General features: G+C 46.1%; 2 protein-coding genes across 2 annotated transcripts in view; one reads left to right on the forward strand and one right to left on the reverse strand.

Moving 5' to 3' along the window:
- The window catches only part of MAN1B1 (mannosidase, alpha, class 1B, member 1), a gene marked incomplete at its 5' end in the record, with an annotated part of 16,464 nt that extends 15,775 nt beyond the window's left edge, over window positions 1-689 (forward strand). Inside the window, one exon of the mRNA XM_010297263.1 lies at window positions 229-689. Within this exon, the coding sequence (XP_010295565.1) occupies window positions 229-432 (204 nt within the window). The remainder of the gene's footprint in view (window positions 1-228) is intronic.
- A 6,005-nt stretch (window positions 690-6,694) lies between these two features.
- Window positions 6,695-21,765, reverse strand: part of DPP7 (dipeptidyl-peptidase 7) — a gene marked incomplete at its 5' end in the record, with an annotated part of 23,097 nt that continues 8,026 nt past the window's right edge. Inside the window, 8 exons of the mRNA XM_010297264.1 lie at window positions 6,695-6,836; window positions 7,117-7,187; window positions 7,995-8,059; window positions 8,374-8,530; window positions 8,614-8,732; window positions 16,631-16,691; window positions 17,917-18,083; window positions 19,757-19,838. Coding sequence (XP_010295566.1) covers window positions 6,695-6,836; window positions 7,117-7,187; window positions 7,995-8,059; window positions 8,374-8,530; window positions 8,614-8,732; window positions 16,631-16,691; window positions 17,917-18,083; window positions 19,757-19,838 — 864 coding nt within the window. The remainder of the gene's footprint in view (window positions 6,837-7,116; window positions 7,188-7,994; window positions 8,060-8,373; window positions 8,531-8,613; window positions 8,733-16,630; window positions 16,692-17,916; window positions 18,084-19,756; window positions 19,839-21,765) is intronic.

Here is a 21,765-nt window from a genome sequence, read left to right on the forward strand (position 1 = left end):
TTCAGTGGGATAAGCATAAATGGACATTTTGCTTCATTTTATCTTCGTGGTTTCTTTTAAAATGCAATGAGATTTTTTTCATAACAGAACTTTTATATTGAAATGAAAAACATGCTGATCTGTTTCTTAGCACTTATTTTCTCCAAGTGCGTCTGGATGTTAAGAAGTGAAAATAATTTATTTTAGTTTATTGAAATGTACAAAATTTCTGCTTTTTTTTTGGCACAGGTTCCTACAGGTGGTTATACTTCCATTAACAACGTCCAGAACCCCAGTAATCCAGAACCACGAGATAAGATGGAGAGCTTCTTCCTTGGGGAAACACTCAAATACATGTTTCTGCTGTTTTCAGATGACATAGACCTAATCAACCTTGACAAATATGTATTTAACACAGAAGCTCATCCACTCCCTGTCTGGGTGCCAGCATAGACTGGGTGTCAGTAGACCTTCCAATGGTGGCATTTTTATCTTCAAGTCACTTTACTTTTCAGGGTTTGAGGAGAGATGCTATATTGCACCTTTTTTGGCTTAGAACAAACTTTGGGAAAGCATCTCTGGTTTAAAGAAGTCATGTCAGTCTTAAATCTAATCCCTGGTTCTGGGATGGACAAGCTGTGCCCTGCTAAGCTGGTTTTCCTGGTATTGATGATAAGGTTCAGAGAACAGTTGTAGTGTGGACCATGACATTCATGGGGCTCTGGTGAACCAGAACTCACTTATGTCAGTCTTACTAAATGCTTATTAAATATCAGGAATGCAGCAGGTTGTCTTACAGCACAGGATTGTCCCTGGAGAGAGGGAATAAGCCTATAGGTTTCTGGCTTACTCTGGATTCACTGAAACACTCGGTTACAGCACCATTCCTCCTAAGAACGTATAGTGTTTCAGGTGGTGAGTGGAATAAACAAAGAACTGTAACATTGTCCTAGGTAGAAGCAAAGCTGTCAGTATCGCTACTGATACTTCGATCTCATTCCAAACTACCGAGCTATGCTGCATCACATTAGAAGGAAGTGGCAGCAAATCATCTGTTGTACAGTGTCTTAGTTTTATAGAGCACTTTGAACAATCTGTTCAAAGCTGTGGATGAAATGAATGATGGAAAAAAAATTTGCTGCTGGTTTGGCTCAAAGTGGTATATAATTTTGTAAAGCTATTGCAGTTATTTAACTTATCTATGTGAAACTACACTTGCGTTTTATTTGCATCAGTTAGACTCAGGTATTCTGACTGGAAGCTGCTTTCTGAGGTTGGGCACTGGGAAAGCTTGTGAGCACATTAGGTATAATTCTAATTCAGCCTCCTTCCGTCCCTCCCTGTCCAGATATTGCATTGTAAGCTGTTTGTTGACTCAAAACAAGCTTACAACTGTACAGCAAAGTTCATGTTATTCATCATTTTTTGGACTGTGGAAAAATTTTCAATTTTTTTTTACTTTAGGAGTACTTTGGGTAGAAGTATTTTCATCAGTAGTATTAAAAGCAGTCAGTCTAAATGTATTACAGCTATTCCTGGTCCAAATAGAATTACTGAATTGTTTTCAGTTGCTTGAAGACAAAGCAAACCCAAGGTTTTTTTAGAATCTTACAGGAGCCCTGGGATCTTTCATTCTTATGTGTGCAAATAGATTTTAAACCATGAACTTGGAAATCAGCTTTCTGTAGTGCTTTTCCCTTTGGTTTTGTAGCTACTTGGACAGTCCTGTATTCACAGATAAGTTCTCAGAAATGTTCCTGTTCGTATTCCTTAAAGAGGTTGTTCTCACCAAAATGTCTTCTCCCTTTGCATTAATGGGAGCTGCACGAAGTATGCAGGTGTGTGGTAGTGACAGTGAGTACAGTTCCGTCTAAATCTAGGACTGCTAAAGAGGACTAATTAAATCTGACTGTAATGGTTAATTTTCCAGTAGCTGAGGGGGGTATATGTATTTTATAGTATTTGTAACCGTTAATTTGTAAAGTAAGATGCATCTTTATTTGTTTTATGCTGATCAATTCTGTTTGCTGGCGTCAGAAGTTACCCTTGGGACCACTATTTAAGTCTTCTAAAGAATATTTATCATTCCATGTACTAATGATGGCTTATGGAAATGGAAAAATCTTACAAATTGTTTAAATGCTCCTTTTTCTGTCATCAAAGGGATCCTGGTATTTGCAAAGACATGACAAGTTTGTGCAGAATGTTGATGTTCCTCAAATTCATATGCCACCAATAACCCTGGAAATTAGTTTCTCACTTAGGTGTGGAATCCAGTAGCTGTAGCCTTTCTCTGCACAACTGATTTGCTCCTAAGACTTTTGTTTTCTTTGACATAACAGCAAAAAAGGAAAATGCTGTTGAAATGTGGGAGGAAACATCTTCAGTGGTGGTGTTCATAGAGCAGGTTCATGTTACTGAGGAGCTGAGCTTTGACTAAAAGCTGAAGGCTTAAAACTGGAGATGGAAAAAAAAAAAAAAAAAGATAAATTCAGTGAGACTACCCAGGCCCTACTGACCTGACCTGTGTTGCTTTGGCCTTGTGCCTTTGATTGAAGCTAGTATTGAACCCTTAATTAATGACTTTGCTATGGATTGTAAAACTTCCAGAGTTTGGAGTCTCACCTATATGGCAGCCCTACTGAAGAAGCAAAGAGATTTCTTAGCAAGTGGAATACATATAAATGCTCACCAAAAATCTCCTGTTGCTGAAGTCTTATATTAGTCTTAATATAATCAACTCTACAGATGGGACTGTGGGAGTCTGTTATTTTTTTTCCCTATGATTGGCTTGAGAGTAACAATCCATTTCATAATGAGTTAAAGGAGGGAGAAAAGAATAAATCATTACTTTCCCAAATGCATTTCTTGTCCTTTAGCTGAGCCTGTTAGTCCAGCTGATTTGTTTACTACAAGTTCTTCCTGGGAAACTGAATCTCTGTGCAAAGTCTGGCTTTACTGTCCTCATCCTTTAAACCTGAGGTTGATTGTTCATCTCGCTCTACCTTTGAGAACAAATGCTTGTTTCAGACTCTTGTATCACATGTGAAATGGCACAAACCTAAATAATCTGATAAAAGCTCATCTGCTCCTTCCTGTTCTTTTGCAAAGGTCACTTTAATTGCTTATTTATTTTTACTTCCTTAACATAATATGTTGTGTCAGATTAGTCTCTGAACTTCACAGCCCATCTCAGTTCCAGTATGTGCTCCCCCAGGACAGCAGTAGATTTGCACATCTTTGAAAAGTTTTTTCTTGGGTACTCTGTGGTTCTTTGAACCAAAGCCTTAACTGCAGGGTCTGTAATCCATTTTAGCATTTCAGTGTACTGGTATGCTTGTGATGCTTAAGTCAAATGGAAAGGCCATCTCTTCAGCCAGGCATTCTCTCCTTTAGCACAAAGAGCTGCCTTGATTTCTGTCTAAGAGCTTGAGTGCCTTGCCTAATTAAAATAAAAACCAAACCAGCCCCACCCAGCTATATTGTTCACTGAGGCTTTCACTGAGAAACAGAAATGGGTATTGCCAGAGGCACAGAGTGCTGCACAGTGGTAGGACTTGCAAGTCTCACACTCTGAGCTTTAAGCCACAGCTCAGAAAAAAATACATAACCTGTTGCTCAAAGAAAATTCAGTCAATAGATGGATGGGGCGGCATTTACAATCTAATCTTGGAACTTTCTGAGAACTGAAGTCTCACTATAGGTCTTAAAAACTGGCAGTTTTGCAAGGTCTGTGGCCCCTCCGGATTTTCACATGGCTTTCCATTAACAAGATTTTCGACGTTACATGCCAAGGTCAGATACAGCTGTATTTAGTCCTCCAAATACTAGGCAAGGAATCCACTTAGTTTCCTATTCTATACCAGTGTGACACTGCAGTGATGAGGAATGCAGACAGGATGGGTTTTTGCAACTAACATGTTACACAGTTTGTGCATTTCTCCTGCCCTTTAAGACTGATTTGCAGTGCCACATGCAATATATTCAACAAGACCAGTAAAATTGACATGTCAGGGTAGCTCCGTGGTGCTGTCTGGCAAGCTTCTTGCTTCAACAGAAGGGTTAAGAGTTTCCTGACTTGGCATTCTGGAAGAATGGCTTGGGGTTTTTTGTCTGTGAAGTATTGCTAGAACTTACTGTCAAAGTCCGGAGGCTGTAGCTTCCATTAAAAAACAACCCTGAGTTCTTCAGAAATAGATGACTTGTGCTTGCCAGGAAAACTTGCTGATTTGCGTGATCAGTTTTCAAGCTCTGACTTAAAGGCATTCGACCAGAGAGACACTTCTTAACTGTTCTGTGCAGTGTTCCCATCTTGGTCATACTCCTCATGCTGGTACATGATGATAGAATAGGTAAGTCTTTTCTCAACAACCCCACTGGTACAGGTCTTAAATTACCATGGGAACTTCACCCATGGATGGTGCTCTGGGTCGCTTACTCTCTGCTTGCACTCCATTTTCCTTCTGTGTTCCCTGAAGTTCAGCCACAAGCAGCATTCCTGTGATGCGTGGTGACTGCTGCTGTTGGGCTCTTCCCTTCAGCTCAGAGAGCACCACGCAACCGGGGTTTTCTATTTGGATCACATTCTTCCTTGCCCAAGGCTTCAAAATGTTATGAATGTTTGTGACACTGGCTTCAGACTTCTGCCACAGTTTTTGAAGCCTGTTTCTGTAATTATTTTTAGTGCTGCTCATCTATCATCTGCATGGAAGCCCACATATATCTTGCTTATCCCTCTGCCATAGCATCTGAAAGCCTTTAGTTCTTCCTTCTATATAAATCAAACCATTTGTGTCTGTCACACTATGTGGGTTCCTTTGGGGCAAGTACTATCTGCAAGATGAAAATAAGAGATTGGTATAGGCCATTATAAGAGGATTAAAGAACCCTCATCCTTTGGAAGGCCAAAAGACACCTGGGCCTCGGTTCACTCAAAGGCACAAAACAAGCCACCTGGCCAAAGGTGGTAACTTGCAGATTACTTCCCAAAGTACTGAACTTGGCTGCCTTAATGCCCTGCCAGGTTGATTTAATTAGAGTGCCTGCTTGCTGGGAGCTAAGGATGCTGTTAGGTAATAAAAGCAAGATGTAATCCTGTCTTGTCTGCAGATGCATCTACTGCTGTCTGCTTTTTTTAGTGTGGTGCTAGTCCTGAATAATTGCTGCAGTACAGCAAATCTAAATTCAGAAAAGTTGTGGGAGTCTGCGAGCACGGAGGGTGAATACTGGATTTTATCAGCTCAGTAAGGCTGGAAGTGTCAGTGTGGTGTAAGCCATAGTTCCAGCAACAAACCTGAAGCCTGACTTCAGTATGAGTAAAGGGGATGTTGACAGCTCTTGGCAGAGGTGTAGAGGTTTTCATCAGCACAAACAGAGAAGATACGGGTTTTATTGAGGATGTAGTTCCACTGACAGTCTTAAAGTGTTTTTTTGGGGGGCTGGAGTTTGACTAATCGGGTCTTCCATATGTTGTCCTTCATTTGTACATATCTGAAAGATCTGATAAATGGACTTCATCTGTTCCTGCTCTTCCCCACGCACTCCTCAGTGGGGGGTAGGGAGCAGAAGCTTTGGCCTTTTGTACTTAAGAACAGGGAAGAGGTAAGTGGGTCATGTGTGAAAAAACCTTTTGTCAGCACCCGAATATTGTGAAATAACATCAGTGACTGACATCATAGCGCTGGGAACCAATTGTACTGTGACGGTAGGGAGAACCCAGCAGTGCAAATACTTAACACAAAGCCTTGTGTTTGAGCAATGTAACAGAAGCTGAAGCAATGCTGTTACTTTGCCTGTATAAGTAACGTAAGCCTTTGATGACCTGGGATGCTTCTCCACTAACTCATAAAATCATTGTAAATGGATCAACTGAGGCATCCAATTGATTACCAGGATTTAATATTTTTGCAATTATGCTAGTATTTATTGGTGCATAGTCATTCCAGTAGGTAAGAATCCACCTGTGTATGTGCAAACATGAGTTTACTCCACCTGGAAAGGTGAGAAGTATCCTTTTTTTATCTTCTTTGGTTATACTACCAAGCCATGAAACTATATCACACACTTTAATAAACTTGTAATTTATTTTAAAAAGATCTGAAGATGTCTCAAGTGGAAGTGTGCTTTACTGGTATTAATACACAGCTCTTGAGTGACAGCAATACAACACCAGGATTACTTTGTGTAAATCTCCAGCTCACCAACTGGAGATCTCTTGTGCAAGTTAAAAACAAACAAAGCCCCAAACCCGCAGCACTGGATGAGGCTGACATATAGCTGGTCACTAGTGGAGTCCCCTGTGAACCTGTGTAAGTAGTGACCATACCTCTGCTTTTCTACTAGGCATCTAGTATTTACTTTTTGTCTAAAAATAATCGAGCTTCAACCTTCAGGTGCCTCCTGCAACCACACTGTTCAGGACTGATGATTCTTGAGACCTGAGGCAAGCTTTTATTATTTGCACCATTTATAATGCCTTCTCATTACAAGCAGGTGAGCATGAAACCCACACAGTGTGGCTTTGGCTTCAGTCAGTGATTTGGCCTTTTGCTTTTCTTTTGATGCTTGATGAGGAGCAGGTGGGACACCTCGGAAAGGTGAATTTTCACCATCATGGCACAGGAGAGAACACTTCTCTCAAACAGCACAGGCTTTTGTCTTTTTGTATCCTGGTGGCAGCCTCGCACCCTGCTGGAGCCTGTGGGGATGGATGTGTTCACAGCCATCTGCCTGGTGAGGCTCTCGAGCGCTTCTCTTGGGCTCTTTCCATCCCTGCAGATTTCACCCAGCCATTGATGATGCTTGCTTCAAGCTTGCGCACCTCTGTGACAGATGGGGGGTCAGCTGGATTGTGTCCTCTAGAGAAAGCAGAGCAGTGTGAGCTAGTCAGTGGGCAGCAGCTCTTTGCCTCTTGCATGGGGAAAGCCAAGCCAGGGAACTGAAGGACAGAGATCATCTGGTTTGTACTTCATATTTATGCCCTGGAAAACAGCATTGCTTTTCCAAAGTTATGCTGCAACAGTCTGGTATCCAGTCCCCTTTAAGTAAAGTATTTCCTGGTTCTTTGGCTAGCTAGCTTTGGACTGTGGCTATCCAGGCAGTAGGATTTTGTCAGCCAAAGGAGAGTTCCGTACTTACCGGAGATCCAGGTGATGAGCGCCTCCTTTAATGGTCATTGCAATTAGTGAGGGACTGAGGCTGCTATTTATCTGGAAGGAGAAGGAGCAGAGACAAACTCTCAGACAAGCTGAGCAGGACTGAGGAAAAGCACAGGAAGAGATCCTTGGTACGGCTGATACTGTGTGCATGGCTGACAGTCCTCATGAGCCAAATCATCTGTCTCGAAGTGAAGGCTTTCCCCAAGATGAAAACCGTCAGCCTACTCCAGTACAGGCAGTTTGCAGTAGCAGGCTCCTTTGGGACCTGTGCACCCTAAGCAGCCTGTTCCTGTTGCAGCTGGGATTGCCAAACCAGATTAAACCAAGGAACTCCTGCATTATAGTCAGGAGCTCGACTAACTCAAAATCCAGTTCTGGGTCACTTTTGTTTTTAATTTTTAAACTAGAGCTCTGCCACCACTCTGAAGCTTTGTTGAACCTAAGCCAAAACATGCCCTCATTCAAGTTGCTGCTTACAGCAACTGCTTAGTCTCACAAAGTGTGCCAAGACTGGAGAGAGCAAGGAGCATTTGGCTGTCAGCACTGAGACCAAGTCTTGACACAGAAACACAGTGGGTTGTGGTTCAGACCCCAGGTGCTGGGTAAGGAAGCTCCTGCCATGTCTGCACTAGTGAAGCCACCTTTGCTGCATCAGTGTTCTGGGCTGATGGACTCTGTTCAATGTGTCCATCATTAATGCCCTGAGGCTTCTGAATAGTTCAGCATAAACCAGCCACTTGCAGAAACTCACATAGGCTAAAGATGAATTGCCAGTGCTGCTGTGAAAGGGAGGCGGGGCAGTTTATCACCTGGAAAGGCTGCTCTCTGTGCTCGGTGTGCAGGAGTGTGCATGCTTACCCCACCTCCAGCCCACGGGTCCAAGTCTCCATTTGAAAAAATGATATTGCTTGCACTTTGCAGGTCTGAAATTCAGAGAGATGACATTTGAGAGGCCTCCTTCCTGTTCATTTACCCAAATATATTTGGCTACTGCAGCAAACATGGCCAAGAACTGAAAACACAGGAGAATAAAATTCTTGGCAGTTTTTAGGTTTTCCACTTCTGTCTCAGGGAGGTACAGAAAGGTCTGTTTGGCTCGAATCAGTACAAGGCTGTGACTTTCTGCCAGGACTTGTTAGTGCGCTGTGCCTGCCCCCACAGAGCTCGGCTGGGCAGAGAGGGGACAGGCAGACAACTACAGGGTAACACAAAAGAACGAGCAGCCAGCATAACTCACCTCCTCCCCAAAAATTTGTCCGCAGCCAGTGTGCTCGTGGCCTCACATGCCATTTGCTCCAACAGTACTGCTCTCGCATGGCCTCTGTGAAGGGCATCTCAGGGAACATGTCGGTCACGTTGTTGCTGTTGAAAGTTAAGTTGATCTCGGTGCAAACCTGAGAGAGGTGCAAGAGCTGTCATGGGGCGGGGGGATAACCACTGCAGCAGCTGAAACCTGTTAGTGTCTCCAGCACCTTACCTGGTAGTCCCAGGCCTCGGCGTCTGAGCCAATGCCGCAGCCCGTGGGGTCAGCGCAGGACCGGTACAGCTGGTATATGTCGTAACACCGTGCTGAGCCAGAGGAGTTGTAAAACACCCCTGCCAGGTGGGAACACAGCACAAAGCCATCCTGTCAGTACCTCTCTGCTGTCCCACGCGCTGCCTCCTGCATAAGTCTCACAGCCCAGGCCAAGCAGAGGGGTGTTTATCCCAGCTGGGCAAGTGTGTAAGGCTGGGACAGAGCTAGCAGGCTCTGCACCAGCATTAGGTTACAATCCCAACTTTATGCCAAAGCTTTCACATGGTCTTGAAGCCTTTGTGTCTGCTGTATCCATGGGGAGGAAGAGGCTCTTGTGTGCTCTCTGTCATCTCTGGTCATGCCAAAGCCAAGTGTCGGGCTCACTAGTCCTTGGGAGAGCCCTAGCCTCTAATCCCTAGCGCACCAGGAGCAGGCTCTGCACAGGACGAGCTGAACGCTTCAAACGAACGGGACACAGCTGCTGAGACCTTCCCACCCCCTCCCTAAAAGTAGCTGTCTTCTGAATGCATCACATTTAGTCAGAAGGCCAAGGGTGGCACGTCACAAACAGGATTTTGTTTGACTGTTGTTCAAGAAGGGAAAGACGGCGTGTGCAGGCTTGCCCAGATGAAAAAGCATCTGACCAGGCAGCCCACTGAAGCATAGCTGGGGAGCTGCTGAAGAATGAGCTGCTTTTTGTGCGGATGGGTAGTTACCAGATAGCAAGGAGGAGGAATGCGGCTACACCGGTGGCCATTTGCTGCTGCCAGTGCCACAGCCCACAGGCAAAACCCACAAACACTGTGGGGTTTGTGCAATAAACAGCACCAACAGCTCCACTTGCAAACGGCTCCACGCGGCTCTGCGAGGCACACAGCTCTGCACCTGCAACGCGCCGGGCAGAGGCCCCTGAGGAGGAAGGCTGCTGCAGCTATTGCCTTTTGGATGGCTCTGTGGTGTGGACGGCACAGCCGCAGCTCCCTCGAAGCATGAAACCACTGTTTCAGCTGCAGCAGACTGCCCAGGAAATGCACTAAGTGTGGGCAGCAAAGAGTCCTGGGGCTGTTCTGGGGCTACGCACCGTTCACAACAATGCTGCTCAGCTCGCAGGGCAGCACGGCAAGGCTCACGTCAGACACCTACCCGGCAAAACTCCTGGAAGGGCTCAGCAGCCTTCGCTCACAGAGTGCACTGTGCGACGTGATGCTGGAAGCAGAAGGGGTTTGTTTCCCAGCCCACAAGATCATTTTAGCGTCAGCAAGTAATTACTGCAAGATCCTGTTTGTTGGAAACTTGACAAAAGTGGGGAACCCAGACGGTAACGTCCGGCTGAAAGCCATCAGTGCTGCCGGGCTGAGGAATGTTCTCAACTTCATCTACTCCAACAAATTAGACCTCTCATTACAGAACATCGAGGAGACCTTCAAAGCTGCAGAAACCCTCCTGGTTCGGGAGGTGATCAAGCTATGCTTTTGCTTTCTGGAGGGTTGCTTGAACAGTGAGAACTGCATGGATGTTCTTAACATTGCTAAAAACCTCGGCCCAGCAGAGTTGAGACAGAAAGCCATGCGCTACGTAGGGCAGCATTACAGACAGATCCTGGCTGATCCTCAGTGCTTGAAAGACCTGGACCGAGGAACCCTTTGTGAAATTTTAGACAGGACTGACGCCGAGGGATGCAGTGAGCTGGAGCTGTTCAGAGCCACTGTGAGCTGGCTGCAGCATGACCACACACGGATGAAAGATGCGGCAGATATTTTAAGGCGCATAAGATTCCCTCTCATTCCTTTACGGGATCTGCAGAGATATGTCCAGGAAATGCCACTTATGAGGCTGGATTCAGGCTGCCACAGGTACCTGCAGGAGGCTCTCAATTACCACTCCCAGTTGTATGCTCAGCCAGTCCTGCAGACACAGAGCACGAGCCTCCGCTCTGATTCCACCATGCTGCTTGTCACTGGTGGCAGAACCACCGACAACTGCGTGTGCAGAGAGATGTGGGCTGCAGACCAAAGCTGCACCACCTGGCACAAGGTCGGGAACCTCTGCGTGCCAGTGTACAACCACTGTGTCGCCATCATCAACGACTTCCTCTTTGTCATCGGGGGACAGTGCAACTTTGATCCCACAGGAAAGCAGCCATCAAATGAGGTAAGACACAAGAAACCTTTAGCCTTGGAAAAACGGCTAAAGAAAAAATTTCCCACCTCTACATATTTCTTAGCACTCTATGCAGTACTGAAAGCCCTTGGGGATACAGCTTCCAAACTCTCTGGGAAGCAATCGGGTCCTGCCCTGGTGTCACCTTGCTCCTACTGTAAATTGTCATCCTAGTCTATGCACAACTTCCACAGTCCAGGTTCAGCCAGGTCCACATCAGTCAATCAAGCAACCCCATGAATGTTACCCCTTGTCCCCACTGTTGCTGCCAGTGGACTCATGCTTGGGAGGCATGGTTAAAGCCTACCACTTCACTTGAGAACTGCTCCTTCCTTGCTTTTGCCCTTGAAAGGCAAATCTGCTTTAGCTCCCAGGACCTTCTCTTTCTGCCTGGAGGGTAAAGAGACTTGTACAGAATTTTACATTTTCCTAGATGGCTTCAGTGAGCTTGCTAGAAAAAACAGCATGTTTTTCTTTCCCGTGCTCCCGAGGGGCTTGTTTCAGCATGGTACTCAGTTCAGCAAACAGCAACTCTCTTCCACTGCCTTGAAGGCAGGCGGCAGTTCAGCAGCAGTGGAGTCGAGGATGCCGAAGCGGCAGGGCTGCGGCACTGGCTACAGCCCAAGCCCAGCACTCATCGCCTGCGGTTCAATGCTCAGTGACCTGGGCTTTCTAACCAGGACTGACAAAACAAGCTTGGGGAAGTATTTACTGCTGAACAAGGTGTAACTAGAAGCCCAGCCTTAGCAGAGGTGCTGTGCCCCTGTGGTGATGCCACCAAGGATGAGGGGAGGGGAAGCTACTCCTGCCTTCTCCTGGGTAAAAGCAGGGGGCAAAGCTCAGCTGCTCTTTTTACTACACATTCAAACAGTAGCAGAGATGCAAAATGTGCTTGTTTAAATCTCACTGAAACGGTTTTCAGCTGACACATGCTAGCTGGTGTTTGAAACAAAGATATTTCATTATGCCAATGTGTTTCACCTCCTGCTCCACTGGGGATGTACTGCTCTATCAGCTGGCTGGCACTGGAAGTTGAGCCTGTCCAGGTCTGAATATAAAACCTTCCTCAGCCCAGGGAAAATGTTTATTAGTTCTTGAGGCCAGAGGAGACGTAAGCCAGCCACTCGCCTTCTGCTAACCATCACCCATCTGCTGTGATCCTAGGTTTTCCGATTTGATCCCCGCAACACTTCCTGGCTCCAGGTCGCCAGCATGCTGGAGAGGCGGACACGCTTCCACGCGGATGTGCTGTCTGATCGTATCTTTGCCGTTGGTGGTGGGACACTGCTGGGGACCCTCACCTGCACTGTGGAATTGTACCAGCCTGCTGACAACAAGTGGGAGTTTGCAGCTCCTTTCCCCATGCCTATTGCTGACCATGCAGGCACAACCCACAAGGGAATTCTCTATATTTCAGGTGATAGAGCTAGTAGAAAGCAGCATATTTTCATATAGGTTGTTGAGTTTTCCTGGCATCTTAGTGTCACAGTCTAAGCCTGCACCCACACCAGTAACACCCACAGCTCCAGTGTCCCTTTTCTGCTGTGTTAGCACAGCCTCACTACCCTCCTGAATGGCAGGAGCTATTTTCTTTCCAAGACTTTTAAGGTAATATCATCTGATTGCAATCCACACCCCTGCTTGCCTTTGACCTTGCACAATCCTTGCTAAATCCTAAAGCTTTGCTGTCTGAACAGGTAAACCAGGAGCAGGCTGCCATAGAGTTGGGGATGGGATTAAACCCTGGTATTAATCTGAATGGAAGATGTGTGACTAACCCTACTGTGCTGCTTTATTGATCTGTACAAAAAGAAGTGTAATGCATGCTCTCATCCTCTTGCGCACTGAGGCTGTACAGCTTTTGCCCTACAAGGGACCCTCAGTCTTTACAGGGATCGTTGATAGATGGTGCAGGATGGGTAACAACAAAGCAGCATGGGTTTAAACACTTATGGAAATTGTTGTAGGATCTTTAGCTTTTGCAGCTATGCATTTGGACTTTAAAGATAATCTTTGGTTTGTCCGAGGAAAAGCACTGTGTTTTGTGTTATTGCCTCTGCAGTTAAAAGTCCTGGGACAGCCTGCCATTGCTGTAGGCTCCCTACTTCATAAAACAGTTATGGCCAGCTGGGTTCACTGTACTGATCTAGTCCAGATTAACTTCAATCGCACAGTTGCAATGAAGGTTACTTCTCTGTGCTGAGTACAGCTGAGGCCCCAAGGGCAGGGACGGCAGCACACGGGCTGTCCTACACAGACATGTACCCCACTGGCAGCAGGGCTCCTGCACTAGCAGCACAGATGTCTGGAAAGGAAGGATGATGGTTCAGCTGGGGGAATGGCTGAGGCTCAGGTGCAAGGCCCTGCTTTGACTCAGCTGGCCCACAGTGCCACAGGCAGTTCATTTAACCTCTGTTGGTCTCGATTCCTACCAGACAGCAAGGACAAAATTGCCTCACAGAGCTTCAAACATACCTAGTGATCTGGGCTGGCTAACACCACACCCCTTGGGTATTGGTTCTTACCTATCCATAGTGTTCATTTCCTTCTAAGCTAGTGGGGTAATTGCACATTTGATTTGGCCAGCCTACAGCTCTGCCCAAGCAAACTGAAAAATTAAAGCATTACTTCAGTACAAGATTTAAAAACAAGCTCCATGCAGACAAAGCGTCCACGCACAGAAAGCATCGAAGCCCAGGTGAGCCAGGTCTTATGGGCATCCTGAAATATCAACTTCCTTGTTTGCAAAGACTCTCTGCAGGCTGGAATTCAACAGGCAGGCGCATTTACCCTTCCCATAGCGGCACCTTCCTTCTGCAAGGAGCTTTTTATAAGCTCCCCTGAAATATGCAAGTGGGTGCCTAATAAAAACAACAGCACTGGCACATTGGCTTTGACATTCTGTCAAAGATCCACAGTTCAAAGAGCTTTGAACGTTTTTTTTTCAACCACCATTTTGTGACCGCATGTGCTGGAAGCAGACTCCCTGATGAAAGCTGTTCCTGGTTGCACCTGAAATACCCCAAGAGCTTTATTCAAACATCTTTTGTGGAAAACTATTTACAGAAAGAGCTGGAACTGTTTGTTAAATTTCATACTGCATCAGCTCTGCAGAATGGTGTGAAATTTTAAACCTGAGCTTCTTAGGTATTTTTAGTGGCGGGGGAAGCAGCTCTACTGATGTTTGCAGAAGGTTTGCTGGATGTCAGAGAAGACGATGGATAGATTTTCAAGACTTCTGCTTTCCTTCTAGGGGGCTTCTCGGGGGGTAAAACCTTACGAGACACTTACAGCTACCTCCCTCGTCTCCGACGCTGGATTGGCAACAGTGCCATGGCTTTTACCCGCTGTGATCATGGGATGGCTACAGTCAGGGACAGAATCTTTTGCGTTGGAGGAAGGACACTAAAAGGAGTAAGTTCATCTGCTCTTATAATCCCAAATCTGACTCAAAATGGGGTCTCTATATGGCTATGCCCTGACTGTTTTATTCCAACAGGTTGACCAGTAACTTCGTTATTTTTGGTCTCTTAGCGGACTGGCACAGCTGCAAATCAGGCCAATAAGCTTATGAAAATGTGCCTGCTATTACAATCGTGTGCATTAGAAGCTGCCCTGTTGTCACGCTCGACTTGCTAGAGTACAAAGGCTGTTTAAAGCATTTTTTTAAATAGAGAAAACATACAGCCTGCTAACACAGGAAAATCTAAGTGCAAATCTCATCACATACCTGCCCCAAACACACTGACCACCTGATTTTCCTTGTTCAAACTGAGAGGGGGAGAAACACTGGCAGACAGGGAGAGGAATGGACTGCAGTGTGGACACCAGCCTAGATTTTAGGAAAGATGGGCTCAAGCCCTGCAATGCCAATGAAGTGTCTTCAAACCTGGCTTTCCCATGTCTGAAAGAGGAGGGAAAGCACTGTGCAGCATTCGCGGGAGGGCAAGCTGGGAAGAGACCTGACAGGGACTGAAAGGCTCACTTTAGGAGAATCCCATTCCCTGAAGCCAAGAGAACTCAGTTTTCAAGAGTCATTCAGCAATTCCCATTTGAAAGTATAAAGACTTAGGGCCTGGCCTGATTTTAGCATGACAGGTACAGTTTCTTTTAAAGGAATGGAGGGCATCTTAGAGGACTTAATTGCTCACTGTGGAAGGGATAGAAATCCTTAAAGAGAAACTCCACATCCAGGCTGACATCAAATTCCTCCAGATGACCCAAACTCAAATTATTGTCCACAATTCAATGCAATATAGCCCTCTTTAGATGATTTCATTGGTAATGTGTTAAATGTCCAGAGAGCGGACAGGACTTGGGCTATGCCAGTTCAGGCTATGCCTGGTCCCTGTGGCACCTTGCTCAGCTCACTCCTCTTATTTTCCAAGAAGAACAAAGATCCTTTAAAGCCATGCCATTCTGGTATTTTATTCAGTTTCTTCTGAAGCTCTCATTGCTAAATGTGGATCAAAACTCTAGCACCTTGAACCCCAAAGAGATGCTGAGACACTGGTTTTCTTTATCATGAACCAAGCAAGCCTGACGTGACAGTGATGCCCACTCGAGGCGTGACACGATGGGTGAGAGCTGGTCTGGTTCTTTGCAGGCAGAGGAATGGATTCATGTCAACGAGACAGAGTATTATTGTCCTGTAAGCAATCAGTGGACAACGCTAACACTATCCCAGTTCAACTGTTGCCAGTTCAGCATCACAGCCCACGAGTCTACGCTCTACCTTGCAGGAGGTGGGTCACTGCAGCACATGCAGAAAGGAGACAGTGTTTTCCTGTATGACACAGAGGGGCAGGTATGGAAGAAAGCCAATCCCCTGCCTAATGCTCTGGTGGATCATGCCTCTTGCATGATTAAACTGTCCCAAGTGAATGCAGCTGGTGAGATGGGGGGAGGCACAAAGTGCTCCCCCGTGGGCAGGAGGAAGAAATCTACCCCCAGCTTGTTCATCACAAACAAACAAGAGTCCCACTCTGCCTCAGAAAAGAAGTAGGATGTGAATACATCAAGCAGATCTGACAGTGTTTGCCAAGACATTAGTAATTTCAACAACTCTTCCAGTTGCCAAGCCAAACACCTTTAGCAGTCATTTGGAATTGGTATGTTTCTGACTTGGTGCTGACATGCATAATTTGCAAAGAAAAGAATTAGTTCCCAATCCTACTAAGCTGCATTAAAACCCATAAAAATTCCTTAAATCAATTTTTTGTCATTCAGAACCTGTGTTTCTGAATAATGATCTATGTAGAACTTATTTTTAATGAGCAACATGACATATTTTATGAGTCTTCAAAAGAGTTTCCTTACAAACACTACTGGCTGACAAATTAAGTACTCACAGAGATAAATATACACTATGTATTTAAGACTGTCTTAATCTGCAACTGGATTAAGACTGTAGCGCACTGTGATGACAACCTTGTCCTCAACAAGCAGACCAGAAAACTTCCTTCAGTGAATGTGCATTGAACCTGTGACTGCTTGAGCCAGAGTATGGGTAAACTTTTAGAAAAGAACCAAGTACCTTAGAAGTCCACATCTCACAGACATTCAACAGGCTAAGGGGCTGCAATGACTGAAAAACCTGATGATGGTAAGTTCGGAAAGGTGAGAGAATGAACCCATGGGCCACCATGAGACATCCTGATGGACAAAGCCAGTATAAGGCAAAATGTTCCAGTGAGAGATTGGAGTCATACCAGCTCCCACAATACACAACCTGTGCAACAGCGCAACAGCTCTACTTACAGGTGCTTCTATAAAACAGGATGTTAAATAAAAGACCAAACGGATAATACTAACTCACCAACAAGAGCAGCCAGGCCTTGAATTGGGTCTGTGTGGGCAAGGATTTGTTCACAGCCAACCTGGATGAGACACATTACAGGCAAATTACAGACAGGAAATTTAACAGCCTCTGCTCCACAGAATGGCTAAGCTGGAAGATTCATTAAAATTACCACTTACACATTTTATGGTTCAGCCGGTTTCCAAGGGCCTAATGCAACAGTTTTTTTGTTTTTTTTTCCTCCCTTCTAGCAGCAAAATAGATAGAAACAGGGAGACAGGGCTAAGACAAACAATTCCTCTACCAAGCTAAGCAGCTGTGCAGAGGCCACAGTGATACACAACAGTTCCTCCTACAATCAGGATATTTTAATGTCCTTCTCAAGGGGAGGTAGGATAATTATTTCCATTTTACAGGTTGTTAAATAGACCCTAGAAGGGAACTGGCTGCCCAGTGGAGCCAGAGACAGCATCTCCCGAGCCCCAGGACAGTGTAGCCTGTATGACCTCTTGCACAGTATGCATTTTGCTCCAGGTAGGACTCGAACCATAAATGCCACAAGGCCAGAGGCAAAGGAAGTCCCATCAGCATGGCGTACTGGAGTGCAGCAGAGGACAGTAGCACGAGGCTGACAGCACACCAGAAGACACAAAGAATTGCAACAGGCAGTGGTGATCTGGGATCAAGCCTGGGACCTTTCAGAAGCAGCTGGTATCTGAGAAGTCTCTGTAACCCCCTGAGGACCAGGCCTCTTTCCCACGCTTTGCTATTTCCAACTCTCTTGAAAGTCTGCAGGTTTTCCAGTCCCCACAGCAGCAGACATTCCTCTGCATTATACTCTGAGGTATGTCATCTTTCTGGGCGATACTTAGAAAGGAGCCTGAATTTTAGATCCCCATTCCTACCACCAAGAAAAATACATCTATGAAAGCATGTTGAGGTGGGCTACAACAAAACTACATTTTTAAAAAAAGCTGCAGGTTTTTAGTGTTTAAAAGCTGAAGTCAACAAGGCTGCACAGGCCTTTGTGTCTAAGGTAAAGGCAGAGTAGTGGCTCCAGCAAACCTTCCCCAGGGAGCCTTACGGCAGTGCATTTCAAACACAGCAGTCACCATCACAGAGAAGTTTAAAATATGTTGATTTACTGTCAGAGTGGAAGGGTTGCAACATCCACCTCTACCTCCCGCTGTCACCATCACCGATGGTGCGTGCCTGACAGCGTCCCAGGCTGTGCAGCACCCTGCGCTCCAGTCACCAAGGTGCACACCAGAAAGAGTGACTCCCACCTGTGTCCTGGTATTCACCTTCACTGGATTGGCAGGGAGGTGACCCATGAAATCAGTTTTGTAAGGGTAGTCCATCATGGCCATCATGGTGAAGGCATTTCTAGCAAACCCAAAGAGCTGGTAAACATCCTCCTTGTTAGAGATCTTATTGCATGTGGCCATTTTGCTGCTGATTTCATCATAGGCTGCAGAAAGAAGGAAAATGAAAGACACAAGCCTCAACAGAGGAAAATAATACCAGGCTTCAGCATCTTGTTTCACTCAGGAGTAAGGAGATGCCATAACACACAGATGAGGTTTCTAGTGGGAAGGACACATTATATCTAAATGTACACACACGTGGATGTTCAGGCACAGCCTTCCTCTGCAGCTTCACGACCCTGCCACGGCCCACGGCCCACACTCTGCCCCTCATGGAACCACTGACACCTGCCTGGGGAGCCCAGAGGAATCAGCACCCACTGAGAAAGAAGCAGTCCCGGCTGGCACAGTGAGAAGAGCAGCTTGGTATGAGCCCATCCTCGCTGGTGCCCTACCTGGCTGCCTCCTCCTCGCCCCACAGGCTCCCTCCCCAGGGTCTGCTGTGCCCTGGAGGGTGGTCTCCCCAGGCAAGCTCTCGTGCAGGAGAGCAAGGTACAGCGTACGGGTCCCAGTGGGATTCAACAGCTGGAATAACTGGTAGGGGAATGAAAAAAAAGAAAAACAAAACATCCTTGTGAGCTGGGTGCATTTACAGTAAGAATTGCCGTGTAAGAATAGACGTGCCTTCAAACCTCAGTGTGATGCAGAGAGGCCAGCTGGAGTCAGGAAATCGGTCTTTGAAGGGATTCCTTCAAGATGCACTCATATACCTTTCAATTTCTGCCGGGGAGAGCTGCTCCCTTCATTTTCACCCCCCATGTTCTGGAGTCACAGCTCCTGTCTGTCCCCATTGTACCCTACAAGCTGCCCACCAGAGCCCAGCTGTCTTTACTTGGAAACCCAGGCCTGGGACCTGCCTCTGGATGCTCACTTGAGAGCCTAAGCCTTAAATATGACCACTTATCCACCCTGCTGCAGAAAGTGTGGCCTCAGGCAGACCTCGAGGACATTGGCTATTTAACAATAATGTTTTTCCCTGATGTGACCCAAAGCTAAATGGGGTTTTGGACCCCCAGCTCCTCTGGACAATTCCAGGACCAGCCCCTGCAGCGAGGCAGCAACAGCAGCCGTCGAAGGCACACAGCCCCTGACGTGCAGCACCACAGACCAAGCCAAGACTTGAGATAGACCAAGAACCCACCACAGCTGTTCTAACACCATGGAGGACTCCCAGGAGATGCCCACGATATCTGCTCTGGCTTACTTAGGAGGGATCTTCACCAGTCTCTCTCCTTGGCTTCACCTAACTGTCCAAGGTTGGAAATGAAAGAGACTGTGATGGCTGCCTTCCAAATATTTCTCAGATATGTCCAGTGAGCTGAGCCATGCAGTTGTCATACCTGCCTGAACAGTTCTTAACATTGTGCGTGTTGACGACAAGCATGTGGTGAAACATGATGCTTTACCAGCATAAAATGCAGTATTTTGCAGTTGCAGGTGTTTTTGCACTTTGGTGCAGAAAAGATGTTTCATTAACACTGTGCAAGCTCCCACATAGATGCTTTCATTTTGGTGTTGGTTACCGATTTTAATGCTAACTGAAACTGTTCATTAAATCAAAAATCAACTGTGTAAGCAGAAAGAGGTGGCCAGGTGGGCATTTGCATTGATTTAGCTGAACCGATTGAAGACCTAGCTGAAATAAAACTGAATCAACTTTTTTCCACATGGCTGGGACTGCCTGCTGGCTGTCCTTGGGAAGGGCATGTCTCCTTACCTCCACTCAGACACAGATCCTTAATCTGCTGGAAGGCTTTGCGGACAGCTGTGACGCAGCCTGGGCTAGACTTCTGAAAATCCTGAAGGGGCAGAAAAGACACAGAAAAGACACGGTTGCACGGAGGAGATACGTGTGGAGGCTGCACTGGGAAGAACTGCCAGAAGTCCCAGGAGATGACAGGGGTTACTGGCCCACTGGTCAGAACCTCATCTGTGTCTCCAGAAGCAGTGACACCAGTGCTTCCGCCTTGTCCTCCAGACAATTGGCACATCCCAGCAGAAGCCAACAGTCCACACAGCTCAGACCAAGCAACAACTGTTTGACCAGGTCTTGCTGGGATGAGCTGTTAGACAAAACACTTTGCACTTAGTGAACCCAACAGACTGAACGCGAAGCAGCAAGAGGCGATACATGCCTTGGCCACGACGCAGGAAGACAGTGCCAGGCTACTAGGCCTCAAAGTTTTTTGTTGTTGTTTTTAAAACACACAATAGAGCTCTTCCAGCTGCACTTTTTCTATGAGAAGAAGCCATGGAGAAGTCAGTTATGCATGGGGTGCACAGCACTGGTTTGGGAACCAAGACCTGCCTTTCTTCTTAAGCTTGCCAGTGACCTGCCAGATGACCAAAAAGGCCATGTCCTTTTTCTTGGGAAAATCATTCCTGATCCTAAAAAAGCACTTTAAGGTGTGTTTGAAGAGCTGTGGCCCATTATGCTGGTGGAACAAGTTGCTTCTGTCACTGAAGGGTCTAGAAACCCAAACTGTTTCTCTTCTGTCAGCTTGTAAGGCAGTTTGAGAACGGCTGGCAACCAATGCTTTGTAGTAATAAGAATTATTAGGGCTCTTTTAAGGTCTCTTTACCCTGCTAGAGCAATGGTTAAGTAACCACAAATTTCTAGCTAAGCATTTTTCTTACAAAGACCCAGCCTCAACTAAAAATAGATTTTGGACCTTTCTTTTATTCCTAGTTCTGCCTTTGTCTGATAGTTATGCTTAGAAAAATCACTATGGGGTTTTCCCACAGTTTACCTGGGCATCCCTTTAGGGGTTCCAAATCTCCTTCTGGATATGCTTATTGATCTTCCTCTCCTAATGCCTCTAACTGGGTTGAGGGGACAGCGGAGCAGGTCTGTTCTGCTGCCATGACAGCTGAGCTCCCCATGAGGCAATGCTGGAGTGCTGCAGCACTCTGCCAGCACACTAAGGAACCACCACCCATTCTAGTTCTCCCCCGCAGACCCTTGCAGACCCAGCTGAGCCGTCGCAGATGTGGAGGCAGGAGGCATTACAGTCATTCCAAGGAAAGCTGTTCCCCCTCCAGGCTGCCAGCGTTACTCTTTTGAATCACACCTAATTCAGGTATCTGAACTGAGCAGCGCCCGCAGCTTTGGGAAGACGCATGTAGCTCTGTGGGGTATTCACACAGGGGCTTTCCACCCAGATGCAGGCATGGCAACTGGCATATATAACCCAGTCTTATGCAAATGCCTCATGCAAAATCAACTTTCTGCCCTTTGCTCACTTGCCCTGTGAGCTGGAGGCTTATGAAGTGAGCTGGAAAAGCTCAGTAAAAGTCACAGAGAAAGCTGCTTTGAGACAATGCGCTCCACCTCATGGGAAGAGAGAGCTCCCGCAATGATTCATGAAAGGTTTGTGCCTTCATTAGTATTAACAGCTCTCAGGGGTGTTCTCTCACCAAGAAGAGCAATTGAATTCAGATTTCAGATGCAGAGATTGCTTTTACACAAACACACTGAAGGTGGAAAATTACTTTGAAAACAACACAAAGTGCTTGCTTAGGACCTCAGCCCAGAGGTTGGCTTACTGCTGCGAGAGAATATATTTTAAAATTAATTGGAAAATTTTATCACACGAAGAGGTCAAAGCCCTAATTTCAGGGGTGTGTAATGACTCACATTGTATTCACAGCTTAAGCAAGACAGAGCTATCAGCTGAACAGGGCTTCTGAGAAGGAATTAGCTTCAACTGGGGAAGAATTCCTGCT

This window comes from Phaethon lepturus, unplaced genomic scaffold (assembly GCF_000687285.1).
Source record: "Phaethon lepturus isolate BGI_N335 unplaced genomic scaffold, ASM68728v1 scaffold20031, whole genome shotgun sequence".
NCBI classification, from domain to species: Eukaryota; Metazoa; Chordata; class Aves; order Phaethontiformes; family Phaethontidae; genus Phaethon; species Phaethon lepturus.